The sequence below is a fragment of the Ascaphus truei genome, chromosome 2, assembly GCF_040206685.1.
Source record: "Ascaphus truei isolate aAscTru1 chromosome 2, aAscTru1.hap1, whole genome shotgun sequence".
Lineage (NCBI taxonomy): Eukaryota > Metazoa > Chordata > Amphibia > Anura > Ascaphidae > Ascaphus > Ascaphus truei.
The window spans coordinates 404,041,866-404,058,775 of NC_134484.1; the positions used below are offsets into that span (position 1 = coordinate 404,041,866).

Genomic DNA, 16,910 nt, shown 5'->3' on the forward strand with positions numbered 1-16,910 from the left:
TTCAAGTTTACACTAAACATGCTTAGACCATTTAAATGTGATGTCCGGTTCGTGTCCTAATGTCACTAGATGGTCAGTGAACACACCCACATTCATTTCCCGTTAGCTGCAGTGATCAATATTTGTGATGATTACCTCATTATTTCTCTTGCTCATGTCCTATAAAGGCAAGTACTGTAACAATGAAAAGGAGAAGCTCACATAAGAACGTGTATGTGCACCTGCTGCAGCATTCCCCAAACACGATGGGGTTTGTAAGAATATGAAAGGCATTTTGGAGATTGATAAATGGTGGTCTCTTTATTTATAAAATATTTTAGCAAAAAAAACTATACATGTCAGTTACCTTTCATTTTCAGGTATGTTGTTTCTCTCTCTCTCTCTCTCTCTCTCTCGACTCCCATGATCGCTGAACATTTGTCAGAGGGCTTTGTGCTCCCCGTGTTTGAAGAGACTTCACCTATAAATCCATAAAAAGGACTGCAACCAAAACAAACCCCTCCGATGCCAGATGGGACTGGCAAAACTTGTCCTTTCATCGTTTTGCAATCCACGCTCCCACTGGCAACAAAGAGTATTCATTAAAAGCAGAGAACGCATTGCATAGATCCAAATGTAATGAGACGACATGAAAACTGTTTAAGTAATAAATGTTTAATCAGACTTTTTTTTTTTTTCATTTTATGAACAGCATTCATTTGGCCAAACATCTACATAGTTATATCCTACTGTATAGAAACTGGGAATGTATCAAGTATAGACTATGAAAAGTGCAAATAACATTTCAAGGTTACAGTCATTTTTTTTTTTTTACATTATAAAATAACCGGCTTTACAAAAAAAGGCTTGTCAAATTTTTAACGTCTGTTGCTATTGTATATTCTTTTAGTATGTACCAAGAAAACAAGGCTGTACTAGAATGTTTTTTATGGTTAAATTGGAAAAGAAACAATACCACACAACCTAAAACAAATGACATACTACCAGAACCCACAGAATTAACCACCGTCAGTCACACAGAGAGCATTCTTTGTGGTAAATACAGTATGCGAGTCTATATGCAGATCTTTGTCACTTCCTACGAAGAGAAGCACAACTCAATGAGAGAAACCCTTTTGTGTGCAAAAAAAAAAAAAAATGAGAAAAAAAACGTAAGACCAATTCCCCCACCCCAAAAAAAAAAAGAATTCACACAAAAATATTTCAGGATTCTAGTGTTTTATATTATTTAACAACAGAAAATATTTACTTTCTGGAAATGACATGACAAGAGGTTCACATCAAATTTAGAAAAAGGATAGCTACAGTATATCTAAAGGAAGTCGATATTTTAACAAACGGAGCATAACGAAAAAGAAAAGAAAAATACTTCACCTGCAAGAACTTGTACAGAAATAAAAATGTATCGGGTGGTCCCATACCAGAGACATTTTTAATTCACAACAATATGAATCAGATGGATGTCTACTGTGGCCAGGCACTAAATATGTTACCTAGGTGTGTGTTCCATTGAATGCCAGTTGAGTTTTTAAACATGGTTCTTGCCTATACAAAGAGTGATATCCAGTAGCAAAACGTTGACCAGGTCTCAACCTGTTGATTCTTATAACATACAGTAAGTAGTAAGTGCTATGCATCGATTTTCTCATGTCATATTTGTTTTAGTATTTGATTATTTGCAAGTAAACATAGCCATCCAAGAAAGTAATTGTAATGGATATTCTATATTTCCATTAAAGTTAAATGTTTAAAAAGCGCAAGCTGTAGTTCAGTATGCCCTTTAAAAGAAAGCTTGCTCCTCCTCTAAACTATAACAGGAATCACACAGCAAATGGATATTGTGCACTCTCACAAAATAGCATTCATTTCTACTTCTCTGAAACACGGAGTCAGCACTGAGGTTTTATATTTGCTGGACAGGCAAGGCCATGGGTGGTTTATGGAGCGTTAAAGATTTCATAGCAGATTTACTCAAGAACAAAGACTATGAAACTTTGTATTAATCACTTAAATGTGGCAGCTATTGATCTGAGTAGGCAAAGGCACGGTCACATGTGTAGTACTTTTAGATTTATATCAAGCCAGTATTAATTTGGAAGGTTTAGCTGTGGGGTTGGGTTAGAGACTGTACCATATAATTGTTTATTAAAAAATAAATACAGATATTACCATTAAAAGTAATAAGCACTTTCAGCGCTTCGATGTAATGTAAAAAGCATAAAGAGACTAATGCAGGATTGCACTTCCATTGTAGCATCTTTGAAGCAGCAGTACCCCTTGTTCGACCAGATAATTCTCAGCACGAGCAAAGTAAATAGTTCCTTAAAGGTCTATCCTGTCCAAAAAGGAGCCTCTATGCATAGGATATTTTTGTTAAAATGTTTCATCAGAACATTATTTTTAATTTGCTAAATTAACAATGTGAATCATTGATGATCTGAAATGAATAATTCAGACCATTTGGTACTTGTGACAAATGTAACCAGATTCAGGGGTGGGTGTGGGCTACGAGCCCCATACATATTCTGGATTTGAGCCTTCCACTGGCTGGCACCACCAGCGTACTTGGCCACTTCATATATATTAAGTGTTGCATAGCCCTGTATTTATGGTCTCTGAACCCAGCAGGTTCTGGTATGTCTCATTGCAAAAGTCCTGTTGCATTGTGAAATAACCAACTAGTGGAAGGCTCCTCGGTGACATCTTTTTGGTAGTCATGCAGAAGAGAGCAGGAGAAGATGGATACCCAAGAGTAAAACCACGAGGGTTTTTGTTCTCAATAATTAGCATTTGATAACTACATTTCAACGGACAAATGTTGAGCTACTTACTCGGCCTCAAATGTCATCTTTCAGTTTCAAACTCTGCAGAGCTGGGGGCGTGCACCACAAATAAGGTGAAATGAATTTGTGGATGTGTTGTGATGTTACCAAGCCACAGTTTAAAATGCACTTTGTCATATATTTGATTTTATAAGCAGTAATGGAACATTGTGCCTTTTGCCCTGTTGAGTCTGCGTAGCTTTTGCTTATTTGGCACATGTGGACTCAATATATCCATGACAAATTTGTTTGGATCTCATTAAAAAAAATCCCTAATTCGGAAGGCTGTTTTTTTTTGAGAAATACCGTTAAATCCTTGAGTTCAGGAATTGCCTGCAAAGTGTTTTTGTGCAATGCATTGTCCACCCTTCCAGGACCAAAGGAATTCAAGCAGCATTTCACGTTTCGAGCACCCCATTGAAAACATGGCTATGCTGAATTATGAACATATAATAAGAAAAACAACTTTTATCTAATTATCTAAAGCTCCTCCCCCTTATTCTAATCAGAGAACAGAGACCCGGATACAATTTTGAGGCAACTCTCCAATAATCACAGATCTGACCAACCTAGTGGCCTTCATTCCCCTTTGAATTCCCATACGGTAATAACTAACGGTAAATCCTTTCCACATGAAGGGTTACTGTGGATTAGTGGCTATGCAAGTTTAAGATGAGAGATTTGGCAAAGGTATATACTATGTACTAGGCCTTCTTAGAAGGTGCAGTCTTTGCAACCAAACATTTTCACTTCCCCTTGTCTTCCAAACCGCACTGTGAAATTATTCAACAGTTTTCTGTTGCGGTGAAATATGTTTATAAAAAGATTTATTTTCCTGGGGGGTCTCACAACGATGGTTGTCATTGGAATTTCTTTCAAAACTTCCCAACGCTGTGTATTTCGTGATATTTGTTAACGAGCTATTTTTGCAAATAGGCTTTTGGCCTAAATGTTCAAAGCTGACAAATGTACTTTACAAAATAATCATTACCCCTTGAGGTGAGCACTCAATGGGTTTAATGATGGAAATCAGTTTTATTACAATTCCAGTGTGTGACTGCCCTCTCCGCTGCTTCACTGCCACAGCCCCATGCATTGCATTGTACAGAGAAGGAGCATAGGAAAAGGAGTCAAAGTGGTCGGAAATGTTTAAGGATACTGACATTATACAGGGTAATATGTTGGTATTAGGGGGACACAGAAATTTCCTGCACAAACATAAGATTTTCCTTGAAATGCTTTCATTTTAGTCATTAAAATATGAATGGAGAAAAAAATGAAAACTATATATATTAAAAAGAAAAACCCCAAAACGAATTAGTAAAGAGAGTGGAGTGCTAAAGTTTAGACAAGTTTGAGGTACGACAGAAGATAACTTATTTTTTTTTTCTTATATGAGAGTCATCCTAATGTCTTAAAAAGAATAGGATTTGAACCCATAGTTTAAGGTAAGTATCATCAAACTAAGGCTACCGAGACTGCATTTTATTAGAAAGAAGAATCCACCTAACTTATTCCTTGCTCAAAAAACAAAAAAGGCAATCAAAATCCCATTAAATGCTGAAGAAATTCTTTAAACGTTTATGTTGGTTTAAAGGTCTGAAACTCTCAAGTACTCCATTCACGTATTGTCAGTGGTTTGTAACATACAGTAACCTCAACTCCAGGTCATGTATGATGTATGAAACTCTGTGCACTAACAGCTAAAAGGTTTGGTTGTTTTGTTCATACCAAATGTACTTGTTCAATCCATTCATTCGCAGTTTCAGGAGTTCTACTTGAGACATCTTCAGAACTGTTCATACTGCTTGTGACCTCACTTGTGTTGTCACCACTCGGTGACACTGCTTCACCTTGGAGTACATTCTCTTCGGAGGTGCATTCTACGGTTCGCCTTTCTCTGCCTTCGTTAATTAGTGCATCCTGAAAAAGTGCATGCTCCTCTGCCAAGTCCCGTGTCGTTTCCCTTAACGTAGGATGCGGCAATTGTTCATCGACGCTCAGTGGCTGTAAATCTACGTCCGTTTCCGAAGTTGCGGAAGGGATAAGGGCAATGCTCTGAGGATTCATGTCGTGGAACCAAGCCATTATATTGCCAAGAAGATTTTCACTTATATTAGGGTCTTGACAAGAGGAATCGAGGTCGCTAGGCGTTGAATACAATTCACCTTGTACATCACTGAAAGGGCGTGAGAGAAGGCGATCCGTTGCATATGGATCACTACTGGCTCCCAACCTCACCAGGCTGTCTCCAAGTTCCAAAAGCTCAGAGCTACTTAAAGCAGACCTTGGGTTATCCATGCTTATTGGAGCCGCGTCAAGCCTGGTGGGTAAAGATGAACCTATGGCTCCTAATGAGGCTTCATTATTAAGGAATTCTCTTGTTTCTTCGTCTACTGCAAGACCAGATTCTTGCAAAGATAACTGGATGGCCAGCAGGATGTTTGGATCGTCTTCATCCAGAGAACTCAATGCCTGCAATTAAGTAAAAGAATGAATGAATACTCGTGCCACAGGATTTTTTTCCGAAATGCAAGGAATTTTATCGTCTTCTTTGTAAGAACAGTTAATGGTGGATGTATATATTGGGACAATTAGTTGTAGATTGCCTGAGAGGTAGTAGAAAGATGAATTATGGAATATGGGTATTCTGAAGATTATTATTAATTGTAGTTGGAGTTAAATATTTTTATTCCAGCTTTCTGGTGACTTCCTGCTGTGATCGTGGTACAAAAGCCCCAGAGAGGCGTTTGCTGGTTGTGGGATTACTACCTGTTGTAACTGTCCACTGCAGGAAACAGAGAGCCTGCTAACTGCAGTCTAAACTTCTTATCTTGCATCTAGCGGCTGCTTTCTGCAGGGAGGTGGTAAACCCCTCAGCAATACATTGCGGCGAAATGCATTTTGGGCAGCCAGGGGGTTAAATTGTAATTTATAGGGCAGGCTATATTTATACTAATTTCCCCTGCCACTAACTCACAAAAGAAAGGAGGGAGAAATGAAATATTATTGATATGTATTTACAGTAATTATATTCAATTATGTCCTTTCGTACAGTGGTGGGACAGGTGTAGAGGTGTGTGTGTGTGTGTGTGTGTGTGTGTGTGTACGCATGCGAATTTCACTCAAATAAAGCTACCAGGTTTATGTGAACAAGCATTGCATTTAAGGTATATTGTTGGAGCAAGGGGCAGTTGTAAAAATGAAATCTATGATGTATTTAAAAGTAAATAAAGATTTTATGATTGTAACAAGACTTTGCTAATTATAGTTATTCTTGAACAATTAGTGCTTCTGTACAAACCATTTGGTAGCTCTAGCCTCCATTCTTGCAAACTGTAGTGACTTAGATGCTAAATGAAACCAGCACATCACCCCAGCCCATGCTGGAGTTGCTGCTGTGGTGGTTTCTCCACTGAGGTTCCAATGTTGAAGACTGGGTTCCTCATTATGCAACAAGTCAATTATTCTGTTATCTGCTACATCTTTTCTGTACCAAAGTATGGGAAAAAAGTTCCCTATTATATAGAGAGGGCTGTAAACAGTCCTTTTATAGTGTCTCAAGTCTAAAGCTCCCTAAACCACACCTATGGTATGATGCCCAAGAATTGAGATGACGTCTATGGAATAAAGAGAAGAGTTCTGTTATTTGCTCACCTGTCAACAGTGTTTTCTGTTTCCTTACCTACGTCTAGAAAAGGCAAGGATGAGAATGGAAAGGAGCGAAGGCAGCAGAGATAAGATACCTGGAGAGAATCCTGGTTTTCAGAGCGACTGACAGGGGTATAGTCATGGAGTGAAGAGCTGTGCAGAATACTGATAGAAGCTGAACTCACCATGGAGGTGCCGTGCCTTCTTCTACCACCAGCCTCTTGGGCATCTGTTAATGGAATATAGACGTGACAATATCAATGACTACTTAAGAAGTGACTGGCATGTAACTGAATTTATTTAAGATCAGCCAGCCGTATTCTTCACTAAAAAAAATATTACGATGCCATTATTTACAAGTTGTTTTTTATTTATTGTTGTATTTAATACAATTCTCATCTGTTTATCATGCTCCAGTGCAGAGATTTTTGCTGCCACGAGCACACTTCTTAGATTGGCAGCTTTGCAGGACAAAGATTCACTTCTCATACTCTCTTGATTGTATATTTAGAGCTTCCTACCCATTTGTTTGTAGTCAGTTTGACAGAGTGCATTGAGATGGTGAGCTTTCTGCAGCCTCGTGGACCGATTCTCCTCCCTCCCTGCTATATCCTCTATTGCTGCAGTCTGATTCTACTGTCCACACCTATCTGGGAGGGGTCCCTTCCACTCCCTCCAATCTTTACTACAAACTATGAGCTGGTAAGGACAGTCTTTCTCTCTAATGCCACCTAAGGATTCCCCTCTAACCTGCCTCACAGAAGCACCGCACCGCTGTCTAGCACAGGGGAGAGTTGTCACACTTATCCTGTTGCAGACATAAGCAACTACATCTTAGAGAATGGCCACAGGTGCCCTTTTATCCGCTTCAAAAGCTAAATGCGGTATTTCAATGAAAGAAAAAAATGATTGTGCCAAATAGTACAAACAACAAAGAACAACATTATAAGTCATTATATGAAATGTGACACATACTAAAATAATCACAGGTTGGAGGCCACGTGTGGCTATTATTCTGTAGGTTGCCCACCACTGCTTTACTGTAACGAAGATTAAGAAGAAGCAAAACAGAACATACCTAGAGTGTTCTCACTGGGATCATCAGGATCTGGAGTATTGCTCCTCACACTGTGCATATCACCTCTACGACGCTGTCTATGCCTTCTCCTGTACTGAAACTCTGCATATTCCTGCATGGACCGAAGCGTGTAAAGACCATTATTAAGCAGTAACTATAGCGGTTAACGTGATGCTCTTGAATACTCAAGGTTGGAGTCCTACACATATAAAAAAATTCATGAAAAAGTTAAAAGCGCAATTTCGTGATAACTACAATCAGTGAATATTTCATGTGAAATACAATGTGATAAATAATATACATTTATAACAAATAAAAACTTACTATGTGTATGTGTATCTTGTGTGAACAATGTTAAAGTTGTTTTGCAGCCTAGGTGAAAAAGGGTCTCTTTACTCCCTGAAATAAGTGCAATAGAAAAAATCCCTTAGCGCATAAACTTAGATTGACTATTACCGTCAATGAATTACAGTATATAGTGATCACCGAGTTTCCCGAGAACAAAGCATGTATCCATGTATTATTTCATACAATTTACATAACAATACAAATAAAAACAAATTAAAATATATTGACCACTAAATCAATAATAACACATTGGTGTGCCCTGATCTACTCGATTGGGGCATGAGTATTGATCTCATAAAACGCCTGATTATTTTCTTTGTTTGTGAGTTTTGAATTGTGATCAATGGAATTTATTAAATATTTTTAAGTGATAATGCACTAGGATCGGGCACTTTTTCTTTTTATATATATATATATATATATATATATATATATATATATATATATATATATGTATGTATGTGTCAAGATTGGACCAGGTTGTGGTCGGAGAGGAGACTATCCTGGCGACGTGCGACGTGGAGAGTCTTTATACCTGTATTCAACATCAGGATGGGTTGCACGCCGCCAGGTATTTCCTTTCGATGCAGATCTGAGTTCCAATCTTGTCGACACTTTAATGCAATTTTTATTATTTGTTTTAACACATAATTATTTTGTGTTTAAGAATTCATTTTTTCTTCAAATCAGGGGAATGGCGATGGGCGCTACATGTGCACCCTCCTATGCAAACCTTTTCCTGTGGTGGTGGGAAAGAGAGGTAGTATTTATTGACAAAAACATCAATCTTAGTAGTCATGTCCTGTTGAGGTACATTGACGACATCTTCATCCTCTGGCAGGGTTCTGCCGCAGAGTTGGAGATGTTTGTCGATGTCCTCAACCACAACAGACATAATATCAAACTTACATCACAGTGGAGTAAGACCTCTGTGGAATTTCTAGATCTTCAGATTTGTATTGATAAGGATGGATGTATTGTTACTGACATCCACAGTAAAAAAACAGCGACTAACTTAGTTTTACACACGTCAAGTTCACACCCAGTACACCAAATTAATGGGATACTGGGTGGAGAATTTTTACGGCTTAAACACAACTGCTCTACCAAGGAAATCTTTTTAGGTAGAGCTAAAGAACTCAAAAAGCTTTTTTAGAAATCGTGGGTATAATCATAAACAAATTAATCAGGGATTCCACACTGGTCTATCTAGAGAGAGAGAGACTCACTCCTGGTTCCTAAGGCTCGCAGGAGTGAGGACTCTACTATTCCATTTCATTGGCACTTTTAATTGTAAGTGGGCAAAACTGAGGGGTATTATTAATCAACATTGGGCCATTTTGTTGTCTGATTCTGATCTACGCTTGGTTTTGGGTGATTTAGTCAGCCTGACAAGTAGAAGATCTCCTAATTTAAGAGACAAACTTGTTAGGAGCCACTATACTCCAACTCCCTCCAGTACATTTTTGAGTTGTAAGACCAAAATGGGCTTCTCCAAATGTGGCATGTGCTCAGCCTGTCAGCACATGTCCCAAACATCTAAATTTACCAACAGCACTGGTACCAAAGAATATAATATTCTATTCTCGCTTAACTGTAAGTCCAAGGGAGTTGTTTATTACTTGAGTTGCCCTTGCCAATTTGATATACGTGGGCACGACCACGCGAGAACTTCGGTGATATTTCAGCCAACAAAAAGATAACAACAGTCGCACGACACTTTATGTCGAAACACGACTCTGACCCCTCGCTGTTGTTTGCCTTTGCCACTGATAAGGTCTCACTGGGTGTCAGAGGGGGAGATCTAGAGAAATGTCTCCTCAAAAAAAGAGTGTAGGTGGATCACACAACTGGGTTCCCTCATACCCCATGATCTTAACAACTACATGGGGTATGCTATGTTTCTCTAGGTCTCCCCTTCCTGTGGACTCTATTTCTCAGTGTATGCTTATGGTATTTCTCTATTTTGGTCTCTGTGTTTTGTGGTGCTCTTTTCAGTTATATATTTTAATATTATTATAATCTTTCTTTTTATCCTTTTTTATTTATTTTTATGGGTTTCTTTAATATTTACTTTCTGATAATATTCTGCTGTGTTCCATTTTTTGTTGATTATTCTTAGAAAGTGTTTTTATGCTTTTTGTGGTATTTCACATTTTTTATCTGGTGGCTCTGTCTACGTGCTTTACCTCTCACATTGTGGCTTATGGTAGTTCCTAATCTTACTCCACGTGTACTGTTTTATATATATTTAATTTCTCTATTCTGCAGTTTCAGGGCATTCATGCTCCGTTGCTGTACAGAGACAACCATGTGAGTCTTTTGATTGGATCTTGCCTGCCACGTGATTTGGTCTCTATGTCAACAAGCCAAGCACTGCAAGGAAACACTCTGAGCACTATGACAACGGGCGCAGCCAATTGGTCTTTGGAGTCACCTGATGAGAAACGTCACTCAACGCGCCAGGCTACAAATTTGCTCGTCATTAATGAGAAACTACTCCCGGAAGAAGCCAGTTATGGCGAAACGGCCGTCGGAGTATGTAATACGGGGATCCTGTCATTGCTGATTTTTGCTGTATCTCTTCCCTACTTTGCTTAAGAGGTTGCCCGTTTGATCTTCGGGTTGGTGCGGACTTTGAGCAGGAATCCTGGTGGTCTAGACGGACATGATTCTGGTGATATAGACTCTGTTCTTTCACATTGACTGCTCTTTAGTGTCACCTGTCCTATATCCACATGCATTTGTGCTTATTATTGGGCGTGGACTCCGCTTAAAACCTGCATTATTATTACCTCTTGCCACCACTCTTATATATTATCTGCTTGTACTTTCAAGCCTATGTGGGGTTTTGTTATCACTTTGTAGGAGGACTGCAGATTTATCATTTTGCTTTCCCTTGGGGACTGTTTGTGTATATCTCTACCATACATGATTGCTTTGCTGCATTATTCAGCGAGGCATTCTGTTTTATTTGTTTGAATAGATTATATTATGCAGGCAACTTGCTTTCCAGGTCATAGTTTACCTTCTACATTTAGTCCCTTGTGTGTAGTTTACGAGCATGGGGGTTTTGTGTCATGTTGTGCATACCCGTTGTTTAAATTATATATATTTTTCATCTCAGCATATACACTATCTACCATTCCAGTTGCTCTTTTGCCTAACCGGCCGGTTACCACACTAGGTGGGATCTTTGGTGATCCCACTGTAGTTTTTTTTTACGGATCTTTCCCTTTTCTTCACCTACATTTTGTTACTGATTATGCTGCTTTTCATATACTCACACGATAGGGGCATTTATGTTTTATTATTTTTCTGACTGTTTGATCCCTGTTTGTTTTTATTTATGTGTTATTTTTGTTTTCTCATTGCTCTTTTTTGCTATCATTCCATGATCAATACATTTATTATTTTTTGTTTAGCTATTTGCATTTTTTTGGATCAGAGTACTTGTTTTGGGACTTTCTGTTTTTTCTCTGTGTTGCAATTTTCTCTGTCCTGTAGCACCACCACATACCTTTATTTTGGTACATTTGTGGCTTTTGATCCAGTTCATCTATATTGGTTTTCTGATGCGGTTATGTTTGTGTATATATATATATATTTATTTTTTCAGTGCAGAGACATGATACACAATGTTCCAGGGGGAAATAGTCCACCCATCATTATGTGTGTGCGTGTATATATAACTGTATAAATACAGGTAAGTACAGCAGCGCACCTCCGAAATAGCAAGTTAGCAGCCTGGGTGCAAGCTGCAAAAATAATGGTAATGCAAGTTAGTAAGAACAGGCACTCCAGGTCTTTAAAAAATCATACAAAAAGGTTATTTAGAACAGACCGATGTTTCCGTTCAATTTCTTGAGAAAGGCTCAGCATCCGGAACATTCTGTTCCAAATAAACTTTTTGTATGTTTTTCTAAAGATCTGGAGTGCCTGTTTTTACACACGTGTGTGTATCTGTATACACACACACACACACACACACACACACACACACACGTATGTATTCAGTCATATAGGGGACATATAACAAGCATCACAACTGCAGAAAATTAGGCCACTGCTGACACAAATTGCACCATTGAGCGTCACTCTTGCGTCCATGTATCAAGGCGCTTTGTCAGTTGTGGTCTTTTTAGAGCAGTTAGGGGAGGCGTTTCTTGGAGCTGTGCAGATGTAGCCAACATTAATGCAACCTGTGGCGCACTGCAGTGCGACGCACTAAAGGTACCAGCGGGAGAAGCAGCCACTGTCTTGAATCAGCCTTGTACAAGAAAGGGGCGGGGGCTGCCCCATTATTTCACCGGCGGAAGCGCTCCACGGATTGCGATAACATTGGCTACATCTGTAGTGTGATGATATGTATCACAGTTTGCATCCATATAATGCAGCGGAGTTGTGTTGCCAGGACTGAGGTGAGGAAACTGTGGTGTGCTGGCCGACAATTCAAATCACCATAAAAAAAATAAACATACCCAATTGAAAAAAAAGTGAAAGTTTCCCTTTAATAATGATGATAATAATAATAATAATAATAATAATAATAATAATAATGCAGTTAAAGAAGCCAACACTGTTAAGTTGTTTGTAATATCTATGTGAGCCAAGTCAGACCACACATTTAGTCGGTTTACTGCCAGAGATATCGCCGACACATCTGGCAGTGAAAGCGTTAATACTTTAATATCACGTGTAAACATATTGTATATTATATTGATATTTTTAAAGCCAAGTTACAGACTTTGGGAAAGTAAATAAGTCTTGAAAAACAGCATTGTGTCATCATATTACTTTATTCCTCTTAATACATATCAAACCCCCTATCCACTTACACAGCCGAAAAATTGTACACAATGTCAGTTCAAAGCGCATTTTTTTGGTACTAGCTGGGAAGCAGGGTGTATCCGGAGCTGATCTGGGTTCATCTCAGCTGGCGGGACCCCGCTTCAAGAGATACATACTTCAATAGGTCATGCCGATACCAGCCTCAACTGGGCACGCAATATGGCGGTTTAAAGGTTCATCCGTAGCGTCTTCCTATCGGCTCGATTGAGCTTTAAACATGCAAGAGATACTGGCATGGCTTATAGCAGGGGGTCCCCGGAGCTAGAATGAACACTGTTCAGGTCCGGAGAGCCCCTAGCCTCTCACCTAGGGGGAATTGTGTGTGTGTGTGTGTGTGTGTGTGTGTGTGTGTGTGTGTGTGTGTGTGTGTGTGTGTGTGTGTGTGTGTGTGTGTGTGTGTGTGTGTGTGTGTGTGTGTGTGTGTGTGTGTGTGTGTGTGTTAAGGAAATGATACACTAATGAGCTTTTCATAGTAAAGCATTAAATACAGTATGTTCACTACGTTATTCATACTATGGAGGTTGAGTATTGTATTTCCTCTAGGTAAAAATGACGTGTTTTATGGATATGCAAATGGATCTGTGTTGTTTGTGTTGTGCTGAGAGTAAGTAGATAAGTCTTTATTGGCGATCGGATTAGCACGGATGCCGCGGCCGCCCCTCTTTGTGACGTTGCGCTCACTTTACAGCATCTTCAATAAATGCTGACAAGGAGGACTGGGGCATTTAATCATTAAGCTGCAAAACCTTTCATGAGAGAGCAAGCAGCAGCTATCCGCCTTAAATAAAGCTGTAACATACAGGCGCTTACTACAGTTTCCATACATTTTATCATTCGTAGCAAGCTTTTATCCCAACATGATACAGAAATGGTGAAGCGTCAAACTACTGTTCTTCTCTTGTTATATCAAGGCTCGTGAGTTTTATTCATTATAAATCCGAATAATGGGACTCGGTAAATAGGTGAGGTCAAATTCATTTAAACTAGTAAAACTCCTGAGAGCCTTATTTATTAAGCTTCAACAGTGCCGATCTCACTGCGACCAGGGGAAAACTGCCATTGACGTGAATGACCGTTTTGCAACAACCTGCCATACTGCTGTTTGCAGCGAGAATAAGAAATTAGGCCCCGAGTACTCGATCTACCAGTGATTCTCAAAGTGTGGTCCATGAACCACCAGTGGACCCGGAAAACTTTGCTGGTAAGGCCATGAAGTCTTTCAGGCAGCTCTCTCCTGCAGCCTGGACATGTTCTAGCACTATTGTGGGCTGATTATTACACATGTCAATTCGTTTTCAAATTTCGATAAGAACAGAGCGAAGTGGAAGATGGTCCAGACGATTATTAACATTGAAGTGATTCGCAATATTGAAAAATGCGTGGAATCCCCTGCAATACAGGATTGCAGTAGAGCTCTGATATTCAACAAGTGGCTTGGTAGCGATGTGTGGCTCCTAACACACAATGCAAGCCGTTGCAATATGATGCTAAGCAAGGCACAGTAAAAGGAGCAGAGCCGCCTGCTCTGGTTATTTTTGCCCCCCTTCTGTTACATGTTTAGGGGGGTGTTAATTTCAGCTCTGTTTCCCGAGATACTTACCGGACAAGGTGCCCCAGTACAGTCCCCTCCAGGGGAAACAAAATGGAGGTTTAAATCTCTCACAGGAAGCCGCAATGTCATCAGTCACGGCTTCCTACTCCCTCGCGTGACGCTGTGTGTTTAAACCTCCAAGTGCCGGCAGCCCCTTTCCCTGTAAGTATCACGGGAACAAAAAGGGGTTCCCAGAGCGGAAATGACTGCGGCCCAGCTCTGGGAAACCCCTGCTTCCTACACATGTGAAGGGTGGGCGGTAGGTGAGGCCAAGACGTAAGTGCTCCTTTAAGCATACTTCTCTCTTTTTATCCATCTGTCACAGTATTTTGCCCAACTTGTAGTGTCAAGTGATTTGGAGACTGGTTAACATTTTAGCTTTGTGTAATTCCACCCAGCTCCTATTCATTCATATAATAGATGTATCCATTCCTACTTCTCCTCCTGTCGTTTGGATCACCTTAAACAAAAAAAGGGGGGGGTGCCGAGCACGCGCGTTCCAAGTGAAACTTCTAGGGGTTTTGTCACCGAAATTGTATTTTGATGTTTTTGTGGCGGTTTGGTTATAAAACTACGTGTGTTTGTCTGTGTGTGTGTGTGTGTGTGTGTGTGTATGTGTGTGTATGTGTATGTGTGTGTATGTGTGTATGTGTGTATGTATGTGTGTGTAAAATCAACTTGAACTAAAAAGTAGTTAACTTCTGTTATTCTCAGAATAACAAACCAGTCATATGACCCAGTTTATTTGCTTCCCTCCTGGGAATGGTGATGTGGGTAGGGTTTCCAGGTGCCCGGTTTTGAACCGGACAGCCCGGTATTTTACCCCTGCGTCCGGTATTAAATGAAATATAATACCGGACATGTATGTGTCTGGTATTACCTCTCTCTAAATGCAGGGTGGCTGTGGGGCATCCGGCGGCAGGAGACAGCACTCTCACTGTCCCACGAGGTGTCTGCTGCTGACGCGCGGGCCGGGTCTGTGTGACGTCAGCGCCGGAAGTCAGCTGGGCTAACCTACTGGCGCGCCGGCGCATGTGACGTCAGCATCAGACACCTTGGCGTGGGACACACAGTGAGGGAGAAGCCTGCAGCGGGGGAGATCCGGGACCGGCAGCAAGTGCTGTGACCTACCGCCGGGTGCCCCCCAACCACCGCCCCCCCCCCCGTAGCAACAGACCATCCTGCAGAAATGCCCCCCCCCCTCTCAGCCACCAGCCCTCCCACAGCCACCGCCCCCCCGCACAGCAACGCACCCCTCCCAGCAGCCACCGGCCCTCCCGCAGGCAATGGCTCAAAGACGCCACCCCCGCAGCCACCGGCCCTCCCTCAGCCACAGGTCCACCCCCCCCATCCCGCAGCCACCGGCCCCCCGCGGGCCTGACCTGAGACCATCCCCAAGGTAAGTCTGATTTTTATATGTATTAGGGGGGGTTTGGGGTATTTTTTATATGTATTGGGGGGTTTGGGGTATTTTTTATATGTGTTAGGGTATATTTTAATATGTATTGGGGTGGGGGTAGATTTTTAATATGTATTGGGCGGGTTGGGGTATATTTTTAAATGTATTGGGGGGTTGGGGTATATTTTTATATGTATTGGGCGGGTTGGGGTATATTTTTATATGTATTGGGGGGTTGGGGTATATTTTTATATGTATTGGGGGGTTGGGGTATATTTTTATATGTATTGGGCGGGTTGGGGTATATTTTAATATGTATTGGGCGGGTTGGGGTATATTTTTATATGTATTGGGGGGGTTGGGTATATTATTATATGTAGTGGGGGGTTGGGGTATATTTTTATATGTATTGGGGGGGTTGGGTATATTATTATATGTAGTGGGGGGTTGGGGTGTATTTTTATATGTAGTGGGGGGTTGGGGTGTATTTTTTAATATATGTATTGGGTGCAGGTGGGGGTATTTTGTATATGTATTGGGGGGGCATGGGGGTATAATTTTATATGTATTAGGGGGGGTCTCGCATATTTTAGCATTGTGTCCAGTATTTTTGGACAAGCCACCTGGCAACCCTAGTTGTGGGCCCTCATAACATGAAAAGCGAATGAAATGATACCCATCGGTCTGAAATACTGATTATTTCTATAACAAGCACCAGTGGTTTTATACGAATATAAACACAATGGGTTTTTACCTCGGGAGATGCAAATCCTAAATACTCCCAATCCCACGTTCCACCAGCAAAACTGCAATGAAACAAATCGCAGGTGTTAGAGAACACAACTTCACAAAGATAAAAACCATGACATACACCTTTCCTTGAGTGTATGTTGGCTTCGGACCTCGCCCTCGGTGTCACAGTAATTAGCTTATGTTAGCCAACACGGAAAAAAACCCGGCTACAGTGGTTCTATTGTGTTCAAAATGTTCTCTTGGGATAAATCGCTGAAGATCAAGGCACTTTTATAAATATAAAACACACTCGTTTAACTGCAATTCATATTTTCTGGACTTCCAAACAGTTTACTAGAAGAAATGGCACACATTTGTTTTAATCCCTCAGATTGCTGCCTTTATCTGTACATTTTCAGGTAAAGTCTATCTCAAAAC

General features: G+C 40.4%; 1 protein-coding gene across 1 annotated transcript in view; it reads right to left on the reverse strand.

The window, feature by feature from the left end:
* Nucleotides 1-638: 638 nt before the first annotated feature.
* ANKIB1 (ankyrin repeat and IBR domain containing 1) overlaps nucleotides 639-16,910 on the reverse strand; it is a 147,605-nt gene continuing 131,333 nt past the window's right edge. The window contains exons 17-20 of the mRNA XM_075588640.1: nucleotides 16,495-16,546; nucleotides 7,552-7,663; nucleotides 6,569-6,702; nucleotides 639-5,297 (exon numbers count right to left, since the gene is read on the reverse strand). Of these exons, the coding sequence (XP_075444755.1) occupies nucleotides 4,548-5,297; nucleotides 6,569-6,702; nucleotides 7,552-7,663; nucleotides 16,495-16,546 (1,048 nt within the window). The 3' untranslated portion in view covers nucleotides 639-4,547. The remainder of the gene's footprint in view (nucleotides 5,298-6,568; nucleotides 6,703-7,551; nucleotides 7,664-16,494; nucleotides 16,547-16,910) is intronic.